Source organism: Crocodylus porosus, unplaced genomic scaffold, assembly GCF_001723895.1.
Source record: "Crocodylus porosus isolate Cpor-Errol unplaced genomic scaffold, CroPor_comp1, whole genome shotgun sequence".
NCBI classification, from domain to species: Eukaryota; Metazoa; Chordata; order Crocodylia; family Crocodylidae; genus Crocodylus; species Crocodylus porosus.
The window spans coordinates 102,233,291-102,256,538 of NW_017728943.1; the positions used below are offsets into that span (position 1 = coordinate 102,233,291).

The 23,248-nt window shown below is 40.3% G+C and overlaps 1 protein-coding gene across 1 annotated transcript; it reads right to left on the minus strand.

Moving 5' to 3' along the window:
• Positions 1-4,455: 4,455 nt before the first annotated feature.
• Positions 4,456-20,820, minus strand: CUNH1orf198 (chromosome unknown C1orf198 homolog). The gene is made up of 3 exons (XM_019549885.1): positions 20,724-20,820; positions 10,318-10,860; positions 4,456-7,030 (listed from the first exon to the last, which is right to left on the minus strand). Exons 2-3 carry the CDS (start codon positions 10,852-10,854, stop codon positions 6,974-6,976), a joined length of 594 nt encoding a protein of 197 aa, XP_019405430.1. The 5' UTR covers positions 10,855-10,860; positions 20,724-20,820; the 3' UTR covers positions 4,456-6,973.
• Positions 20,821-23,248: the final 2,428 nt, after the last annotated feature.

The following is a 23,248-nucleotide window of genomic DNA, read 5'->3' on the forward strand; positions in this document are numbered from 1 at the left end:
ATCATGCTGCAGCAATAGCTGTAGCAGCAGTGGCAGAAGCCACCAGGCACTGTTTTTTGAGTCACTAGGATAGGTGAGACTCCTGGTACCTCTTTCCTGTCCCTTCCCTTCCCTTCCCCACTCTCTTACAGGGTGCCAGGATCAACCAAGCCATAGGTTGTCACTCAGTGAACTACTTTAGGCAGGCCAGGGTTACACCAGGCATTGGTTGCAGCCCAGGTCTTCAGGCCAAGGGTTAAAGCAGTATCATTGTCGGTTGGGGTGGGGGGGAAGGAAGGTAAATCAGAGCCAGGAAATCCAAACAGGAAGGGCAAGGACTGTGGTGAGGCTGGGATCAGGCAGGAGCAAGGCAGAAGTCCAGGGAGCAAGCACGCATATACCCCCTATTACTAAGAAAGTTCAGCAGGAAGTAAAAGGAGTTTTATAGCCTTCCTGTCAGGGCTCATGGTGCCTACTGGTTTTCGCTGGATGCCCGAGTCCTCATTAATGTTCTCATGGGAGGGCCCGAGTCCTCATTAATGTCCTCATGGGAGGAACTAGACTGGGCTGGGGCTGCTTCCTAACCAGCTGCCTGGTGGTGCTGAGAAGTCAGCCTCTGTCTGCTGGCCTGGCTACCCTAGGTTTGAATCCCCATAGCCCTAACACAGGGTTTGCTTAGAGGCACAACCCTTCTTTGTAATACCTCTGTGTTGTACCCACTAGTAGGGGTGCCCAAATTTCAGGAAAGACTGGAATATTGAGTATATTGGTTATGAGATGCATCCTACAAAAATACTTTGGAGAAAAAAATAAAGTTTGGTTGCATTTTTAGTGTTCTTACAGGCCAGCTCAAAATACCATCCAAAAATAGCTTCCCTAGCTAAAAACATTTTTGTGATGTTTAGTACATTCCTATTGAAACACTTGAAGCTAGACTGGAAGGGGAGGCAAATATTTGTATTTGTCATGCTCTGAAATTATTAATCCCAATACCTAACAGCTTTCTTATCTGGGCCACTTTACACATCTCATTAGGATGAGTGATTGGGGCAGGTCTATAGAATTGTAAGCAGAAACACTTTACCTTTAATTTAAAGGTAATTGTTAACACATCTGACATTGGTTAATATTTTTATTAAACTTAATGACAGCTCACTGTGGCTGCATAGATGAATACTAAATGAATGTGCGTAATGTGGAGAGGGTTAGTGACACTTCAAACAATCCATTGACTATTTGATCACCTAAAAGGCATGAAGCTAGACTGAAAGGTTGTATTTCAATCAGTAGCTGGCCATGCTGCCACCTCTTTCCATAAGCAGAGAGAGTTGGTTCACTGTGTTAGTCTCAGGTTAGACAGAGGGCAGGGCAAGATGGCACCCTTACAGACTAACTAGTTCAGAGACTTTTATCTATGAAGATCATAGCAAAGTAGGCTGTAGTCTATGAAAGCTCAGGTCTCTCTGAACAAGTTAGCCTGTAAATGCAGGGCAGGGTGGCATCTTCTCCATAAGACGCTAGAGAGAGAGTCGGGTTTTGATTTGGCTTCACTGGCTTTACACTAGCATAACACCATTGGACTAACAGGCTTACTCTCGATTTGAATACTGATGCAAGTTAGAGAAGAAGCAAGACTGAAAGCTATATTTAAACAACGTAAAAATAACCATGCTGGGCCTAATCCCTGCCAGCAGTGCCTGTGCAGAAATGGATACTAAAGCTGATTGTTCTGTTTGGGAGTGAGATGTATAACACTCCTGCAAAATGAGATTTAAAAAGTTTGTCCTGTAAAAATTGTTGTTGTTATTATTATTATAAGTAATGCAACTCTTCAGGGTTAGTTTTCAAGACATGCCTGAGGGGTTTTATTAAAAATAGTCAAACCAAACCTATTGCAACAAGCTTGGAGCAGTTTTGCAATATAAATGCTGCACACATGACTGGGCCACTGAGATGTTTATTGTTACAAGGGTATCTGGTTGGGAAAGCATAAACAAGCAGGAAAGGAGAGAAGGGCTCATAACCAACTACTCCTCCACAAACGTTTGAGTGTTAGGAGACCGTGCCAATAGAGGAAGAGGCCTGGTATCACAATAGCTACACAGGGCAATAGCTCTGCTTTGAAGCTCCCCTCGAGGAGAGGAATTGTTTGGGGGAACTGGGAGCAAGTTGCAGGGCTGGAATAGGGGATGTTGAAAGAAGCAACCTAGGTAGGACGTCAGGGTGTGTGTTATACATTCTTTCCAGGAGGTGGGAGGGAGAGGGTGCTTTAATTAGAGTGACGCTCAGAGCCACTCTAAAGCACCCAGTGTTATGTGTATCAGCATCCCCATGCTGAAAAATGGCAGCAAGCTTTAGTTGAAGTGCCCCCACTACCATTTTTGAAGCACAGGGTGCTGATGCACATGATGCTGGAGTCTGCTGGTTTTAGGTAATCACTGTTACAGCTTATTGGAGCAACCTTCAATGCATGTGTATAAGCATCCCAGGAGATGGTAGACTTTAAAGCCTGTAGACTGCTTTATAGAATCCTAAATACTTTGCTTTGCTCCACTGCTGATATAAGCAGTGCTTTTGTTTTGAAGAAAGCTGTCTGAGCACTGTAGGCCAGCAGTGTAGGAATGTATCCAGGTGCCCTGGGGTAAGGTGATGGTGAATGTACAGCTGGCAGCAGCAACTGCTCCCCTCCCTCCCTTCCCCCAGGTCAGCCCTCAGGGCAGGTGCCCTTATGGGCCCCCCCCCCCCAGTTATGCCATTCACTGGTCAGGATTGTTTTCAGGCATGAATGAGCATTTCACATTTAAGTACCTAACTCCAAAGCACAAGCAAAGGCTGGAGCATCCAAGTAATTTTGTTATACAGTGAAGTTGCACGTAATACTTACCCATACTAATCTGTAGAATATTAAGAAGTGTAAAAGTTAAAATGTGCTGTGAGCACCACTAAGGGTTAATGCCATACATGCCTCTCCTGGGGGTGCACACAGTGGCAGGGGGTCACCCTCACTCTCCACTCACTGCACCCCCTGGATGAGCTGACTGTGGCTCTGCCCCACTCCTGGCAGGGTTGCATTCACTCTAGGGGCCTCAGTCTGCACCCCCACATGCTCTCCCCTCCAGACTTACCAGCAAGGAGTTGCTCTCCAAGGTGCCAGGCTGCATATTGGATTGGTACTGGCTAATAATCGACCATTGGTATCAGCCAAAAAAATCTTTATTGGTGCACTCCTAATCTGCTTCTAACTAATAAACATGTAGCTGATTCTTACTGTTCATTCCTTCCTGATAGGCTCTCTTCTGCAGCAGATAACTGAGCATTTAGTTCTCCAAATTCCACAGCTATGCCTTCCCTCAGGGGGAAATGCTGATTCCCAGCTTTGGGAAGGAGAAGAGATGGATTTTTAATGTGAGATTATTCATCAATAACAAAATTTGGCAGAGTTGTCTTTCCTTTCACTGTACGTAGCCCCCTATGTCTCTCAGTGGGCTTGTTTTCAACTGAAACATTACATTAGACCAGCAGTTTCCAACTTTGGGTTACAGCCCAAATGAACATTATGGAGGCAATGCTGGTGGCGCTGCACACAAAGGCAAGCTGTGCTGGGAGCTCCCCTGCTGCACTCCACTCCACTCCCAACAGTAGACCATGGCAAAAAGAGGTTAGGAACCACTGCGTTAGACTATAACTGTGGAGTTACATTAGCTACAAAACACTGCTCTGCATGCCATTAAGTTATCTGACAAGAGTAAACAGTGTGACAATAAATATACCCATGACCAGGCCACATCATGTTAAACAAAATAGTCCTTGTCCATGCTGCCTACAAAATCATATATGGTATCTTCGGATGATGTTGTAATGTTATGTTTGTCAGGATGATGACCATCTTCTTACTTTGTATGTACTGTGATTAGAATCAATACAATACAAACAACCACCATCTTTTAATGAAGACTTCCTCAGGGTCCAGCTGGGATACATTCTTCTGGATTTTTATTTTTCTGTTTTGGAAGCTCTCTCACTGAGAAATTTCTCTTTGGAGGTGTGAAAGCCTTTATACATGTCTTAAATTTAACTTGGATGGCTTACTCTGGAAGGACAAAAGTCTAAGCTGCTTGTTAATAATCTTGCTAGTATGATTTATGCACTCATCTGGAGGGCTGTTTCTACTAAGTTCATAATCCTTCACTTCTGCCTCCCCACCAAGAGAAAAAGGATATAACAGCTTTGTTTCATCAAAATGAAGTAACCCAATATTAAGCTTTAATTTCAAAAGAATAAAGTGCAAAGGTATGTTATTTTTATGGTACTGGGTGAACACAATAATGATATACAGGGCAAGGCAAAATACCTAAACTGTGAAGTATATAAGCTCAGGATTAATTCTAAGTCCTCTTTCCTCAGTATAAAGAGATCCCACTCCAGTAGAGGCAAGAAAAGGAGAAGCTAGTAAAGAAAAGTGAAATACCACAAGCATTCTATGTAAAGTGACTTTATTAAAAGATTTGTTAATATAAAATGTGCCCATGTACAATTTTTCTGTTATGAATGTTTAATAAAAGCATATCACAGAAAGGGAGAAGCATCAATTTATGTCAAAGATCAGCAAGGAAAAATCTAAATAAGTAAAAGTTCTGCAGCATGTTCTACCAGGTGGTCCCAAATGTGTATAGGATGCAGTACTCTAAAAATGGTAGTAAAGAGAGCACAAAACTGAAGCAAATTACAAACCTACAATCCATTTAGCACAGGTGTAAACAAATGCTCCTCCCCAAATTAAGAAGTGTTACACAAAGCGCTACAAATATTGAAGCAAGGTTAAAAAGTTGATGCCTCTTGCATGGACTGAAAATACACACTGATGGCTGAATACTTCAACTTACTGAAAACAATTCAAAGCTTTTATTAGTAACTGTAAAACCCATGATTAGTGTCATTCAGCTTAAAAAAACTTTCAAGGACTCAAGTTTGAGGGAAAAGTGCAAGTCAGCAGTATTTCATACATCTGGACTTTATGCTCAAGTCCTTGTTTAATTCTCCATATTAATGCTAGATGATGATGTAACACTAATAAGGGCCATTTAAAAATATTAAAACTAAGCAGCAAATATTATAAGTATATCTGGGCCAACAGGAATATGAAATACAAAAGAACTGAAATTTTCTCCTGAATTTACAGGGGTCAAATATAAGACCCATCCTTTATATAGAAGTTTACTTGATATGTATCACTGAGGAGTGCATTCAGTTGAAGTGTATTTTGTAGCACAGCTTTATTAATGCTGTTTCAGAAGTTATCATTGTGCTATGAAACCTCACTGTAAAATCTGCTTTTCTATGACTAGTCATCCAATATTTTATTCTTTTCTGTTGCTAGAAATTAATACTTGTTCTTGAAAAAGGCTAAATTTTATAACTGAGCCTTTAAACAGATTAAGGAAAGCAAGTACTCACTGCTGCTTGATAGTAAATATATACCACCTACCTCAGGGCAAACAAGGCAAGCAGCACACCACTCTGCAGAATGGAGTTTCTTCAATACCTGCAGACTACTTTGAAATCTTCTCAAAGACTTTTATTGTACAAAAGAAAATTTTGGTCAGCAGGGTTTAACTGTCACTAGTATCAATAAACTGTCAAATGCCAATCCACGTGAAGCCTAAGGGAATTAAGTCCAACTGGTATAGACTGTCCATCATTTGGCCATACTACAACTTTGGCATGGATTCATTAAAATGAGCTATATCTTTTTCCTTCCACCCTGGATAGATAATTTTGGAATCAATTATGGAGGTAAAAAGGAAAGGTTAAACCTCTGGCATTGGACCCTTCACTGGTTGTGTGCAAAGGGAATTAAGGCTTCAAGGTGAAAAACACAGTGAAAAATCAGTGTGTAAATCATGCTGCATTTTGGAGACAGCAGTCCAAATGACAGCTGAAGTCCTGTTCTCTACCCTTAACAGCAACTGAGGATTATTCAAAAGTAGACCTGGAGACACACGTGCCAAAGGCTACCTTTCAGTTCTGTTTGCACCTCAGATGCAAACACTACCCAGAGAGTGAACACCAAGGATGATGTATCCACAAAAGGAAAGAGCACCAGAAATTAGACTGATGTGTCTTCAAGAGGGATAGCTGTTATAAAAAGAGTACAAAAAGTCTTAGTGTGCTATAGCCTGCTATAAATATAGTAGTTTACCATAGCAAAAACTTAAGTGATGTCTGCTCCTGGAGACACCAGTGATTTACTTCAAATTTCTGCTACCAAGGCTATACGGAAGCAGTGACCTCTTTAGGTTTTCATTCCCTGAAAAAAAAATTGGGCAAAACAAAGGTCAGCATCCTCACTCATGTTTACAGTCATTTCCCAAGCCACTTTTGTAAGAAGTCTTCCTTTCTAGCAAATGTATCTGTAGAGCACAACTGCAGTGATTCTTTGAACCAAGCATTTTTGGTCAAACCTTTGGCTCCTCTCAAAATAACTTGCAAAAAAAGGTGGTAGAATACAATACTGCCAAACTAGATATGAAATAAACAAAGAAAATACAATTCTTATAATATGCTTATTTTTTCATGCCTCTCAAAGGAGTCTTTTGGTAGTTTATTTAGAGCAACACTGCACTTAATTCATTTTTGTCATGAAAGATGCAAATACTTATGAGCCACGCTAACCCAATTCCTAACAAAACAAGAACTGGATCTTGGTAGGCTGAGTCTTTTGAACATAGAAGTTTGTCCTTTAATGTATACAATTTTCCCCAATACAATAACTACTCAACTTGTAACAGACATTACAAAATTCAAAAAAATGAGATTACCTATCACAAACACGTGAAGTACAAAAATGCATCTGGTATTACAAAAAAGTTTATACAAAGGCAACATTTAGAGTTTTAAAATTACTTTTTTTTAAAATACGCAGATGCTAGTAACTTAACAAAGAGAAAATGCCTCTTTCCTTCTCCAAACTTGTGTGAACTATTTTGTAGTATCTTTACCAGTTGTCTAGAAAATCAAAGCCAGTCTTCAAGATAATGGTGCTTGTATTACTCTGTAAAAAGACACAGAATTAAAGGATAAATATTGACATATATGGGATTAACAGGATTAAATGGAGTTGAATAACATATGGACCCTGAAAATCATAATATATTTGTTTGTAACTGTGGCTGCCAAAATTTAACGTTCTTTACCTTGGAACATTTGATAGCATTAGTGTTGAAAAATGCCACGTATATAAGAAAAATCCATATGTTGAAGGAGCAAAACGTTATTCCTGAATCAGAGTAATATGCTTTACTTTGCTGATAAAAAGGATTTATTTATTCTTGCTTCCCTATTCAAATTATGATTATTTTTCAGGACAAAGTGTAGGCAAGAGTGAAGAAAATATGTATCACCTAATCTGGTAATCCTATGCTTTTGATGGTAAGGGCCAGGAAGGTAAGGTCATCTCTCCTCCTCACTCCACCCTACTCATGTTACTTCAGGGGCAGCAGAGGGGGATATTGTACCTTCCCCTTAAGCCCTGGGATGCTGGCCACAGGTAAGGCTGGGATATTTTGACTGGGTAATATTGATGCTCTTGCTGGTACTTAGGAAAATGTAGATGTTCCTGACATCTTGCTCTTCTTGCTCAGGGTTATACTGATGATCACCAAAATTCGGAGGCAGGAAAGAACTTTTCCTCTCACTCACACAGGCATGGACTTGTTTTGCCTTCCTGTGCAATGTGGGGCATGGTCCTTTTCATAAGATGGGGTGGCCAACCTGTGGCACAGGTGCCATTTACGACATAGGCAGCCTCTGTGCAGATAAGGGAGGGGAAATGTAGCACAGCATCAGACAGGGCAGAAGGCAAAGCAGGAGATCAGGCAGGGAGCACCGAGTAGGGAGCAGAAAGCAAAATCACAGATTAGGCAGGGGAAAGTAGATGAGGTAGCACTTGTACCAAAAGGTTGGCACTCACTGTCCTAGATGTTTGAAGCATGTCAACCAACTACTTCCCTGTCATTGCAATGGCAGGGCACTGGCAGTCCTCCCATCTCCCCTGCTTTTACTCATGGCATTGTATTGGGTGGTGTTTTTGTTTCACATATGATGCCTTGCAGCTGTGTGAGAGGACTTGAAAAGGCAATCTGGGGAGATTCTTGGGTAAATGATGGCCTGTGAAGGCAGGGGACTTCACCTGATGGCTCAGAAGGATACTTCTACTTTTGGGTTCCTAACTGCTCAAAGAGTTTACAGAGGCAGTTGTATCTACCCATGTGCTTCCAAAAGGTTTAATAGCTCAATGTCTTTATTTTGAAAAGGCCACTTCCCAGAAATTTAATTAAGGTCTGGGTGTGTGTTTTCAAATTACTCAACCAGAGGGAAAAATGCAGATAAAAAAAATCCACAATACAAATTAAATTACCTCACCACAATGACTATGGCGGCAAGGCAGGTCAGGGTCTTTTTTTAATTGCATACTGCAGGCAGCATTCATAGCCAGAGAACAGCCAATGAGCTTTCCCACCTCTTTCTCCCTCTCCAGACAAGAAACCAACCCAACCAAGGCTCCAGATATTGACGTACCTTCCTAAATCCAAATGTTTTCATTCAGTTGTTGGGCAGCTTGCACCATGTGCTAAATACTCTGCAGCCTTCTGCAGACCTCACACCACACCCCTGGAAGCTTCACCAATAGAATAGCTGATTTGATCTATGCAAGGTGTGAAGTTGTATGCTGAGTGCCTACAGCCATCTGAAGTGTACACTAATGTATTGCACACACATACTGAAATGCATTGGTACTGAACATCTGTAGTTTGGTGTGTTGAATAACAGCTCAGATAAGATTCAGCACAGGAGTCAGCCAAGGAAAAAGCAAGGAAATAAGCAGCTATCATTCAAAATGACACCTACGCTCTTATTTGTTAGCTTTCTCTCAACCTCCAATAGGGCTCATCACCATCCACAGCATATACATCTTTAGGACTGCAAAGATGGCAGGTGGCCATGTCGAAAGGTGGGGGATGGAGCCAACAGGAGTGGAGTGTAGAGAGAGGCCTGGAGCCTACTGTTTCTATACAAAAGGCAACAGTGCCACAGAGGGCTCCTAATGAAGACCACTTTGCACAAACACCTGGCTTTCCCCTACACTGTGGCTTTGGTTTAACAGGAAACAAAAGACATGGTGAACAGACAGTGGGGTCCTCCCTTAAATCAAGAAATGAAGCAGCCTGGAACAACCTAACTTCCTACTGCCATGGCCATTTGCCTGTCAGTCCCAGCCCCTGCACAAGCCTGCATGCCTTCTTTCATGACCTCTCCAAATTCCATCTCTACTCGCAGACAATAGTTCCCCATCTTTTTTTTCCAGTAGTTCCCCATCAGCAGAGGAACTTCAGGATATTGTTTGGACCTGAAAATAGAAAATCAGTCCCTTGCTCTATTCCACTGATTTAGACATTTCAACAAAAAACCACACTGGAAAGTTGCTTAAGCCAATGGAGAAGTGGTTACAGAGAGAAAGAAGTTTGGAAAAATAATCTAGCTTCCTCTCAATTGTCACAATTCATCTCTCATCCATGCTGTCCTTAGAGCCCTTTCCTACTGTATGCCCTCAATTTGTAGTTTCACTTGGAAAAGTCTTAAAATTTAACAGCATCAAAAGGGGTCTGTGATTTTTCAAGTGCAAAATAACCGTAGACGTTCATTAGTTTCACTAGGCTATGGTATTCTCTTTCCCTTCCTGTCCTCGACTGTGGTGGTAAACAACTGCTATGTTCTATTCCGAAGGAAGTTACCAAACAGCGATGAATGCTCTGTGAATGTTACTGAATATGAGGCATTACAGGAGACCCTCACCATTCCTGGGGACTACTCTAAGTGCCACTGCCTCCCTCCCTGTCCCCAGGGCTCCCCTGCAGCGCCTGGGGACTGACCCCTTCCCCCGAGTTCTGCTGCGGCTGCCTCCGGGGGAGAAGATGCCGCTGCCGTCTCCTTCCACGTCCCTGGCGCTCACTCTCCGCCTGCCTCCCAGCTCTACCTTCCCCTGCGAATATTTGAATCCGCGAACCCGGAGTTCGTGAATAGAGAGGGTTTCCTGTATGTATATTAGATACTGAATATGGCTACTTTAAAAATACCTATTAGAGATATGGGAAATAAGTTAGTTTAACATGTTGGCTGAACAGATGTTTTTCATCTACAGGATAAACAAAATCCCAACAAGCTTTGTTAGGGTTTAGTGCTCTACTGAATCCCTAATCTTCCTGGGTGACCTTGTTAAGACTTCCATGAGACCCACACTCTTTAAAAATTGAAGATAATAAAATAAATACCAGCCCTTACCTGTCCAACTGGGTCTGAAAGCATAGGGCCCTCAGCCTCTTCAGTTTTTGTCCCTGAAGATGGCAGTTCCTGGGGTGGTTCAGGAAGCAGGTCATCTAGTGTGTTAGCTGTAGGCTGACTGGGTTGAGGTTTCTCCCACTCCATAGATAGAGAAGAGAGGCTTGGAGTGACGAACGTTTCTGGTTTAGCCATGCTGGGTTTCTCACCTTTGGTCACCTCTTTTGGAGTAGACTCTTGCCTATAAAAAGATGTAAGGGCTTTCTCTCCTTTCTCCATCGATTTAATCTGGCTAGGGGTCAAGGACTGGAATTCTGACTGGCCTCCTTCAAATTTTGAACGCTCTGCATTTATCTTCCAGAAAGAGGACTCCTCTTCTTTCCTGGATGGCATTAACCCATCAGAGCTAGGCGTCTTATTACCCTGAGAAGATTTGGGTGCCTGGACACCGGGTGCTGCTTTGACTGGTTGTCTCTGTTCATTTTGTGATGGGACACCACCTTGTTCTTGTAGGGATAAAGATGCAACACTGAACTCCATTTGACTCTGTAAGGGATTACAAGAAAACAAAACACACCAACAATGCATTTCAAATCCCACTACAAAAAGGCAAAAACAATTACACTCTGATAGAGAGCAGGGGCTCACAACTGTTATCTGCATGGCAGCAGGTAATATCTGCACCAATGCCAGTATTAGAACAGCACCAACCACTAGAAAGGCAACTGCCTCCAAAAGCTTTTGCCCTCTGAAATACAGAATGAAGAACCTTCATAAAACGGTCTGGAGAAAATAAGACTTATAAACCCTTTGCAGACTAGCCACTAGGGGGAAGCAGTTACTTATCTGAGTGTTCAGATACACTCCAAAGTGGGGTGGGGGGAGAGAAAAAGACATGGGCACATGCAGGTAGAAGACAGAACAATGAAAAGTGCACAGTACATTCAAATAGAACTGTTTAAAGAATACTGGATATCTTCTAAAAAGGCATACTTAATAAGATTTCTAAACAAAGAAACCTTAACAAATCAAGCAACCAGGGTTCCAGTGCCACCTTTGAAATGATTCCTTGGAGTCTCAGAACAGCAGAGACTTCCTATGCCTGAAGAAGGGTGATTGCGCCCCAAAGCTTGTTAAGACCTTTTTTCCAATTAAGCAGTTGGAAATAATAATAAAAGATATCACATCTACTCAAAGAACCTTGCCTTCTTTGAAATGATTAGTTAATCTTCTAGCTACATTTACTTCCAAAACAGTGACCACATATTAGTAACCATATCTACCCATAAAATAATTCTAAACATACTAATTTAATGTTTGTAACTGAGAGCAACCGCACAGAAAAACTCCAAATAACTTTATATTTACTTCACAGCTGCATTTGGATTTTTTTTTCTTTTACTTATTTATATTGGTCTGAGATATTATCTTTATTGCTACCTGTTGTCAAAAGATTTCAGTTTTATCAATGTGTCAAGGAAATATGCCCATAGTTAAATCATGACATGGCTCTCATAAAAACAGCATGGAGATTGTCAGTAGCTATTTGACTTTTAAATGCTATTCTTAATTACTTTAATTTCTAGGTGTTTGTTTCATACCATTTCTGATACCACTGCAGTCTCACAGAGCACTGTTAACAAACGCTACATTTTGTAAAAGCAAAGCAAACTGTCTTTACAGAACTTAAGCATTAAAATGCTTTCATGTTATAGTTCCACAAACATGTTTTCTCTGTACTGCTGTGCTCTGAAACAGAACAGGAGCATAACAACTGCCAAAGCGAAATAAGTCTAATTTAAATTTAACTGCATTTCACTCAAGTTGCAAACAGAAAAACGGTGAAGAATAAATTATATTTATAAAATTACAAACCTAATGCTGCAAGTTACTAATGGCAAAGCACAGAGGAAGTTTTGTCATTTTTTTTTAAGTATATGGAGAAATATTATATTTTTTTAAATATGGACAAATACTAACTTTTACCAATAGCTGTAAAGAATGACTTCTGAAGTTCATTAGAGATTATATGCACTTAAATTATTTTCATGTTGTTACACTTGGACTCTATCTTTCCAGATATATGCAATAGTGTCCACAGGCATAAATACTAATCCCATTATACCTAGTTTTCACTAGAAGTGTGCTGGGGTTCAGTTCTGCATTCCCTGTACAGAGGGAACTGCCCTAGCATTCAAAGGGACTGCTGATCTTGCATATTTTGCACACCTAACTTTTGTTAGAGTGATGTCTAATTAAAAGCTGCCGAGTTAGCATTTGCACTAACTGTACTAGTGTACGGCATTTGCTTTGCACTAGTCAGCAGTCTGCTACACACGATTGATTTGTAGATTAACAATTGAACTTTCCAGAGATTTGGGTCAATACAGTGGTTTTACCTATTCTACCCACTTTACATGCAGGAGACCAACATTTGACTGGCAGTCTCAGTTCTTTAGTTCCATATTTAATTCAGGGAGTGCTCTACACTATCCAAGAACATTAAAAAAATCAAGCTGGGAATAATTAAGAAACAGCATGAGTAAGTAGGACTGCAAGGACACAAGCAGCTCTGATCATGCTACTTGAATTATTTACAATTTTAAAATTTCAATGTTGCAAGCAATTTAAAAAAAAAAAAAGTCTGTTTCCACGTTGTGGGCAGAAGATGTTCCCCTACTACCAGTAAAGATAAAGGCTGCAGAAGCAGACTGCTGGTGTCATGGCATTGTGGTGTCCACTGAGAACCAATACCTATATAAAACTAAATGTGTATGTTTTATACATTCACTTAGGAAATCTACCCAGGACAGTTTCTGCAACTGGGATCTATTTCATGACCCTAGGATCAATAAACATGATTCCTGCCACTAACCCTTCTTACTGCAGTGCCAGACAGCAAAAGCAAGATTCAATGTTTCTATAACAGATTTTGTTCCTCCTGAAAACACAACACTGCAAACTAGAATTTAGGTTTGTGTAGGTTTTTTTTGTCTACTTCTTTGGATTCTGCAACTGTTATTTTACTATGTGGGATTCAGTTCTAGAGATCACCATAGAGCTTACAGGGCTTTATAGATCAACATTAGTTTCCAAATGCTACATTCTGTGTTGGTATGTGTGATGTTCATTAACACCAGTTAGAACAGCCTTTAACTACGAGGCTGTAGTTAGAAACAATTTGGTATTTCCAAATGCAAAGAAAGGGTTGCATCCCAGAGCCACAGAACTATAGCTGAAGAATGTTACTATTTATCAGAGGGGGAAGCAGTGTATTTTTAATCTTTCTGAATTGTCTGCCTTGTTTAGCACATATAGGAATGCCCTGTCATTGAAACAGCATGTGTCCAATTTAGTAAATTCACTGCTGCAGGATTTTGGATGAAACGCTTAATCTACAAAGCTTTTTCTTCAAAACTTAACTTTATAAAAGAGAGTGGTCCCACATTCAAAATGCCACTTGAACATCTTTTTAAAAATGATCAGAGCAGAAACCTGGACTATTACAGTTTTAGTTTCAGACCTGACCTAAAACCAGAGATAAGTCTTCTCTAGTTTAGGTATGACAAAAATCCTAAATCCCTCAATTTTTTAAAGATTTTGGTTCCTGGTACATCCAGTCTTACAATCATACTTGAAGATTTTTGCTATTTGGACCTGGGACGTCATTAAGACAGTTTGGAACATTTCAGTGCTTTAATTTAAACACAATTCTATCCTTTATTGATCTCAAACAAGTAGCCAAAATCTAATTTGGATTTTCAGAGACCAAGCATATAATCACCACTATGATATTTGTACATCAGCCCCATAGACCACTATCAAGTTATCCTAGTGTGCTTTTTTCTTTTTAATATCCTGAAATTAACTGGAGCATGATACAAGTTATTTATTGGATTCAGCTGAAAAGCACAATGGTTCCATATGACCAAAGCTAGTGAAAATATACAAACCCATTTCAATTGGGCATGAACATCTTGGTACGCCTGATGAAGTCAAGTTGTTTAATATATGGTATTTCAAGTCAGGCAATTTGCAATGTGTTTCAGTTTTAGTTATTTAAAAAACAGCTGTTAGAAAATTTTAGCTAGGGAAATAATTTTGAAGACAAAGGGAGCTAAGTGTGTGAATCTGGTGCTAGAACATGAAACACGACTCAAATGTGCATGTCTTGCATCGCATGTTTCCAGCTAACCATTAAGAGAGTTCCAGTTCACTGTTCTGCTCTTACTTTTAAGTACATCAAATTCCAAATCAATAAATGATTTAACACAAAAACACCCCCGCCCCCAACATATACCATATACTTTCCTCCCTCAAGCCTTTTGTTTTTTTTGGCTCAAAAACAGTCATTTCAAAAACTATAGCTAAAGCTAGGAGTTCTAAAAACGTTTTCCAGTTACACATTTCATTTTAACATCCACTGCAATTTGGCCACCCCTTAAAATTCTGTCTATCATTTTGCATTTTGATTCAGAAGCATAAACTTACATTGATGGCCTGTGCAAACCTAGTTGTGCCATTCCCATAAGCATTTTGATACATGGCTCTGCTACCCCAATCAAACTTCTTGCAGTAGACACTCCATAAGGAGCATAATGTACATTTTGCATTTATTAATTTTGTAAGACAGACCTGCTGTGCCTTCTTGTTGTACCTTTGAAGGCCAACCGATTTTCAACAAGAAGTTTCTACAACAGGAGACCTGCACTCGGGAAGAGTCTTTATTACCACTGGCCATTCTGAATTCTTTTAGTAAACACTTTAGATTGGGACCCTGGAGATTTGGGTTTAACCCTCCGCTTTTTCCAAATCATGGTGCAACTTCAAACCAAATCCTAACCTACATCTTGTTTTATTTCCTACTCCAGGGGTGGCCAACCTGCAGCATGTGCGCCACAAGCAGCACAGGTAGCCTCTGTGTGTGACATGTAGCAGGTTGGGGAACGAGACAGGCAGCACAGAAGCATATAGGGCAGGAGGAAGAAAGAAGGGCAACAGATTGGGCAGGGGGCAGAAAGCAAAGAAGCAGACTGGGCAAAGGAAAGTGACGGAAGTAGCAATTAAAAATAATGTGGTGCTAATTTGTGGCATGCCTGCCAAAAAATGCTGGCTCCTACTGCTCTATTTGCACACCACCTTCTACTTCACAGGAGTTTGGCAAAGATACCAGCTAATTTTTCTCAAGTGCTCCTAGTTCTTTTCAGTACTAGTATGAAATGAATTTAAAGTCAGAAGCCTTCAAAAAAAGTTTAAAGTTAAACTAAAATACTAAACTAAAAAGAAAAAGCACAAGAACCAAAAAGTGAGACTTGAGAAGGTGGAAAGAATCCACATAAACACAATGCAGATAGGAGTGCAAGCAGACAAGCACAAATTTGCTAGAGAAATTATTGGAAACATAATATAGGCCTTAAGGCTGTGGCATACTCTTATAGACCTTAATGATTTAATCATACTGTATAAAATTAGGTCGCAGTTCATAAGGTCTATACTAAAAACAGAAAGACCACAAGGAACTCAAGAGCTATTTTTACATCTTATTCACCCATTAGGAATGTTTAGTATTTTACGAAACAGACAAACGCACACAGCCAAAACAAACTGCTTGGCTTGGCAGCTTCCAGCAATCTAAATTTTGAGACAAAGGCTGCAGAAACTCCGTCAAAAATGGGCTATTTTGACCAAACTGATAGGATAAGAAGGTAAAAGTCCAGTTTCCCTGAAGACAAACAAATCAGAACAAAGGACTCAGCTTGCTGAATAGACAAAGAAACAAAACAAATGCGGTACCCAAAATAGGGTAGTGTTCATTCATTGTGCAACAACTCTAATTCAGACAAGGGTAAGGGAAAAAAACCCCAAACACCACAAAAAATCCCCAACAACACTAAACCATAGAATAATTATTAATAAGAGAGAGAAAGAGTTGGAGGGAGGATGTCTTGAAAAGATAAAATAACTTAGGTCTGTGTATACAATAAAACATTGTAAAAGATGCACACCATTATAACCTTAGGAGGAAACTGATATTGCAAAATACCAGATTTTAAAACAGCATTCCACTTGTGGAAACAAGTATGTCTGACTTCTTGTCAATCAAAAATGTCCTAAAACCACACTGTTTGTATCTGGTAAGTGCATGGTCCTGGCACTAACGAACAGCAGGTCAAAGTCTAACTTGAGCAATTATATTTTGCCTAACAAAAGACCAGTCCATACCAAGCCTAAAACTGCTATTTATGACTGTATCTAACATAGTTATTACTGCCATCAATGCCAACACTAAGTATACAGGAATTGTGGGTCCAAGAACTGCTGGTCAATGGTATGGTTTGACAGCATGTTCTAAAGGGGGCTAAGTAACAGACCTTACAAAAGGGGGGTGGGGTGGAAATCACTACCCCCATGTTCATGGAAACAGTGCTATCCATGCCAACTTGTTAATTATGACTTTATTTAAACATGGCTTGTAGCTGTCAATGTTCTAATGAAAGCATGAAGAATGAAGAGGGTGTAGAAAGCCCACCTCTCTGTTCCTCCTTTCCCACCAAAAATATTTTTGGCTGCCTTACAAATGCAATGTAATAATTTGGTGAAAATTGGTTTTAAAACCTATTAGTGGGATTAAATCACTGCCTAGTTGTGTATTATTAACATGCTCTGGGATCTCTCAGGATGAAAGCTGTTATGTATAATACAGAAACTGTTAATATTATGCACCTGTAAGGTTTTATTGAAAAAATAAAGAAGGCTATTTGCGCGAAAAGCAGGGGAAGCAAAGGAGTAAGAAATGCGAAGTCTAGGCACAAAAAGGTGATTCATATGCCCTATCAGGTATTCCCTATTGCTGATGTCCATTCTACATCTAGCAAGATTTTTAAATTTGTGCATCACATCACTAACAACAAAGAAATGGGAATTGGACTGACTTGCATGTAGTTGATGATGCAAGTGGAATGTAGCATTCAATTTGCTCTCTGCCTCTCCCTCCCTCTTCTCCAAAACATTAGATTAAGATTGCAAACAGAAGCAGAAATGTTTGACAGTAAGCTAATTAGCTACGACTGAAAACATAATAAGCAGAAGGAGGGAGTCACGTTGACCATTTCTACTCATTACAACAGTTTAAGGTCAGGAAGCCTTTGGGCTCAAATACAGCTGGACACTGTTTCTACTTTACAAAGTGTTATCGTCTGTTTACATTCTCTGGGATTTATGTTCTCTGAATAGTCCTATAAAAGTCTGGGGTTCAAACAAACCAAAAGATTCAAAAGCTAAACTCAGCCAAACCTCAATCAAGCTTTCAGCTGAACTAAATCTCCAACTATTCACAAACCTGGCCCAAGTTCCAGTGCTATAACAAAACCAATATCCCAAGTTGTGTTCCAAATTATACAGTGGTCCACCTACAGCCTTTAACCCCGCCATACAAAATCTGCAGTTATCAGCTTTAAGTGCCACTAAATAGTTTGCAAAGGTGTGACAGTCAACAAATACATTCCTCTCTCTGAAGGTGCTACACCAAATCAGTGAAAGGTTTACATGAGAATGTTCATGGTAATGCTAAAAACAACCAGCTTCACCTCTTTCTTTGCAGTTTTCCTTTGAAAACCCACTAAAAAGTTTTAAAAGGAAAGACAAGACATTAACTGTTAAAATAAACCCATGTCAAAAACACAGCTAAAAATGGCTGAGAGATTATTTAAGTCTTCAAATTCAGACCCACTTAATACTTAATGCACTGGATTTGCCTTTACAAGAAAAAGTTTTTAAAATGTACTTCTGAAAACAGGTGGCTATAGCAAGTGTTTCACAAAATTATCTCTGAAATGAAAGAAAAAGGCTATATAGTTTCATAAACATGTTCTTCCCCAGCAACAGCTCCCAATGACATTTTTACCGATCCAATAACTAACAGGAAAACTGCATGCTGGAAATACCTCACGGAGACCCTGAATAAACAGAGAGCTGATAAAATGACTTCAATACAATAGGCAAGGAATTCTTAGGATGATATCTTTTATTGGACCAACTGGGTAGCTGGTATAGAGTTAGACAAGCTCTTAAATGCAAGACCCAATGAAGACTGTCCTGAATTCAAAAGCTTGTCTAACTCTATCCCAGCTACCCAGATGGTCCAATAAAAGATATCACCCTAAGAAATCCTTGCCTCTTGCATCACTTGTGGACCATCATGGCTACAAACTCACTCTTGCACTTCGGTACAACAGAAATTTTAGAGAAATTCTCTTTGGTTATATATACCCAAATACAAATAAATGGAAATTTTTCCAATCACACCTGGTAGGATTTGCGGGCTCCCCAGCCTTCCTATTAAATTTCAGGAGAGGAAACAAGCAGTTTGTATTGTAAACTAAGACTATCTGGCTCCTTCTAATTTGATTTTCCTGTATGTGTTACATGGACTGGAGTCATATGTCTATGTAACATCTGATTCTGAATGTACTTAGCTGTGTCAGTCTCAACTAATTTTCTATTGAATTCCTTCTGCCAGAATTAGAAATGCCCTCTTACATCTATTTTTAAGTGCACACTACTTGGAGATGAAATGCTGAACATTAAACAAGAAATAAAGTTTTTGAGTGGAAAAACCTCAAAAAGGACTGATGATTCAGCTAAGGGAGGGAATCTGATGAAATGGAAGGCTTGGGAAACAGAAGGGGAAAAGAAACAATGCAAAGTCCACAGTCCTGGAGGAAAGAGATTCTCTGATCTGATGTTTCATTTAATCTTTCACCCAAGAGCAACATGCACTGATGCTTTAAATAAAATTGGATTAATTTATTGTAAAAATGTCATCTATGTTCTTATCGATTATACAGTTGATCCAAATCCTCTGAATTAATTTTTTTTAATTAAAAAAATGGACAACATTCTCCTGAATCATGTTCCTCATTCTTTGACCATTGCTACAAAAATCTGACCACATCTTGTCTAGGTTCAAAACCAATCAGCAACACCTTTAAATACTGTTGATACAGCAGACTGCACTTTGCTTCAGTTCAGACATGAAGGCAACTGATAGTCAACTCCTGCAGATACAGCAGTTTAGATACACCCATTAAGTCTCTTAGCTCAGCTCATTAGTTTGCTGCTGCCAAACTCCCTTCATTTTTGTAGTTTCATCTGATAGATGACAGCAAAGTGTTTACATTGGTTTGGAGTAAACATGTATTGCTAGACACTAGGCACATCTATACGTGCTATTACTGTGCCCAGAAGCAATTAACTCTGGAGCAATAAGCTGTGGAGTTTATTCATGCATAGCTCATAGAGCTGGGTTGGAGCAGCCCCAGTTGACAAGGAGCCCTGCGGGTCAGCCTGACAACTCAGGGCTACTCCCCCTGGTTCAATGTGCTAGAGTTTGTGCTAGCCAGCAAGCAGCCCCCCACACTGAAACACCCTCATGCCCCAGCCAGCCCCTCCTGTGTCTACACATGTGCTGCTGAAGAGTTTTTTACTCTGCAGCAGAACAATACTTGTAAATAATCAGTATTTACAAGTACTATCCTACTGCAGAGTAAATTAGTTTACTCCAACCTAATAGAGGCACACATGTAGAAGAATATTAAAAGCTAGACAATAGGATTACTAGTTACTTTTCAACTGTGGTTTTGTTTCCCAGATGCACCACATAGCTATCATGGATTATTAATTATCCTGACCTCTTAAAAGGAGACAGGGTACAACAGAATGTAATAATATCTGGGAAGCTGAGAGGAGTCAAAGGATATCAAGATAGAGCCTGCAAACATTTTGTTACGTTTTTCAATTTCCAAACCAACCTCCACAAAGGCCAAGTTCATACTTTGTATCAGGGCTGTCCAAATTCTAGACAACTGGGCCTAGACTACTGTAAAAGCAGCAGCTTATGCAGAGGCTGTACTGAGTCAGGCTGGCCCAAAAGTGCAACCACAAGGGGAAGGTGGTGAGGGATATTCCCCTTCCTGCAATGTGCTGACATCCCTACTCAGAGATAAACTAAATTTCCCAAATGCCACCCTCCAAGGAATACTGCCTGGGGCCCAGCTCAACTTACCCAGGGTTGTGCCATAAGCAAGTACTGATGCCCCTCATTTCCCCTAGCCCAGTGCCCGCGAAGCCACATCATGCCCTCCCCATAGTCTTACTCATGTGACTGCTCCAGATTCCATTCTTATTCAGTATCAAGCACCCTGCATACTAACAGTCCAATACCTTCCCGCTTCCATGTAAGTCAGCAGAAACAAACTAAGACTGATTCTCCTATCTGCTAAGTCCAACTTACATAGCTGTCACAGGGTAAGCATATCAACTGTCAAATGAGAATAACGTCAATGATGTCAATGAGAACAGGATCAGTTTCAAGCAGCCCTGATACTAAAATAAAAATATACCAAACTCACCTTGGTCTCCCAGGAGAAAGGGGCTGAATGTTCATCTTGCCAAGTTATGTCCTGAAATGAAAGAAAAAATAAAAATAAAATGCAGGCATATTATAAGACAATTGTAGAGGTAAAGCTGTATGATTTTACTGACCTTTCCACATCCAAAAATATAATATAAAGAGCCACAATATGAGAGGGTTGGGTCAGCGGGGGAAGACTTTGAATGAGATGAAGACCAAACCGTTTCACAAGCAATCGCTGCCACTGACAGACTCAAAAATGCTTTTTGAGAACATAAATTATCTGGGGATGGGACTATCGTTTATCTGGTCTTTGTACACGGCCTTGTAAAATTAAGCCTGGGCCTCTAGACACATTTGCTATCAGGCTGAAAAATATACTCTATTTCTGACTGTCACCAAGTATTTTCTATGTGAGATACCAACTTCACACACATTAAATTCATATACCTACTTTAATGACCAAACTAAAATAAATATCCTGTGCACCTTAAGGAATAGTTAAAAGGCAATTACACTGTGAAAAATGACACCACCACAACCGCATTGCTAGGTCCCACTGCTTCAGGAACACCATTTCAACATTGCAAAAAAAAATACATCCTCCTCACCCCGGTCAGTCCTGCAGACTCAATCTGGGTTCTTTCTGGCTCACATGTCAATATCAGTAATATATATTTTTCTTTTGAAAACTGGTTAATAAATTGTGGTGTTGTGCATGAAATGACATCCATTTTCCTTTCACAGAGCCATGCTGGATCTACAGCACTGATATTTATTCAATAAAAATAGCAGAGCTCACCGGGGATCGATCCTGGTTTTCTCTGTTTAAATATCACAAATTCTCTGATTAAAAAACCCCATCCACAATTAAAATGAAATGCCACTATACACACATGCATATTTAGGTATCAATTGAACACAATTTTTTATTGATATATTTACAATTTTAAAGCCATTTGGAAGCCTACCAGTGCCTCAATCACTATAAAATAAATTCTGATTACCTATAAATGTTGGTATTTGATTTTAGGTTTTTTATCATGAAAAAATCAGAGCTCCCTCTGCCCCCTTCACTTGTCAGGGCATAGGTCCAGGCCCCTCACTCCCCAGCCACAGCCCCCCAGTCCTGCTGGTGTCCCTCACTCCCCAGCCACAACCCCAGCCAATTTTTTTGACCAGAAGTCACATTTTAAGAGAGAAGAGTGCCCGAATCGTAAGCCAACTGCTAAACCCACAGCTCTACAATTTCAGAACTGAATCTATTCTTCCAGCATGGACCCCACTGAAGGTACAGCAAAGCCTTGTGAACTTAGGACCAGAAACGCAAGCAGTAGTATGCGTTAGATCTATATGTTATACAACGACTGTGGGCCCCCTAGGAAATGCAAGGCCCATCTCAAAGGCCACAAGGAGGCCCCTAAATGTATAACAACTAAGTGCTTGAGACAACAAATGAGAAACTTGAATGGGGTGTAGTGTGCTAGGGCCACATGCCTCTTTATATCCCCAATGCGAGGGCATAAAGGACAGTGGCCATAACTGTCTCTGTTTCCTCTCAATCTGAAGCCAATAGTTACTACAGATTTAAAAGAAATGAGAAGAGGTGATAGGCTCCACACCAACAGCACAGCCTAAACCCCCCCCCCCCCAAAAAAAACCAAAACAAAACAAAAAACCAACCACTTGCAATAGGGTAAGCAATTGTTCTTTTTTTGTAATGTGTCAGCAGGGTCACACAGGCAAAAAGCACATTCCTCAACTTTTGGGCCTTCTAGCTCTATTAAGAGAAATAATAATTAAGTACTGTTCTCTGCAGCTTGGCATCTGCCTCAGCCAGCATGCCAATGACATATTTCATGAAATGTCAGTAGGTTACTCCATGTTGCTGCCTTGCAGATGTGAAATCTCAACGTCCCCGCAAAAGGCAATATATGCATGCTGTGCCAGAGCACAGACTGCATCAGCATTCAAACGAACACACTTGTTAACAGATAGCAAGAGGAAATGTGTTACGTGACCCACTTGGAAATTCTCTTCAACATGACTTGGCCCTTGGATTGCATAGAAATGATCACCAGAGAGGCAGGCAGACGGCCAGAAAGACTTGGTCCTATCAAGGTAATACAGTAAAGCTCTGGATTCACCCAGGGTGTGAGGTTTCTTTCCTGCTTCAGGAAGATAAGTGGCAAGGTGCAAGTCTTAGACCACTATACAACTAAATTCAGAGTGTTGTCTCAATGACACTGTCTCTCTATGAAAGGCTGTAAGCTGCTAAACCAAGCGAGACTGTAGTTTCAAGCCCAGGTGATGACCACCAGGAAGATTATCTTAAAGATAAGGTAGTGTAGGCAGCATTCCTATAGCAGTCCAAAGGGAAGATTTATAAGCTTTAGGAGAAAGACCCTGAGGTCCCAAAATGGAACAGTTTCCCAAGGCACAGAGTGGCTACAAAGGACTGTTGGTTATGAGATAAAGTTGAACTGCACTAGATTGTGATGTAACAGTTCTGCTGCTAGGGAG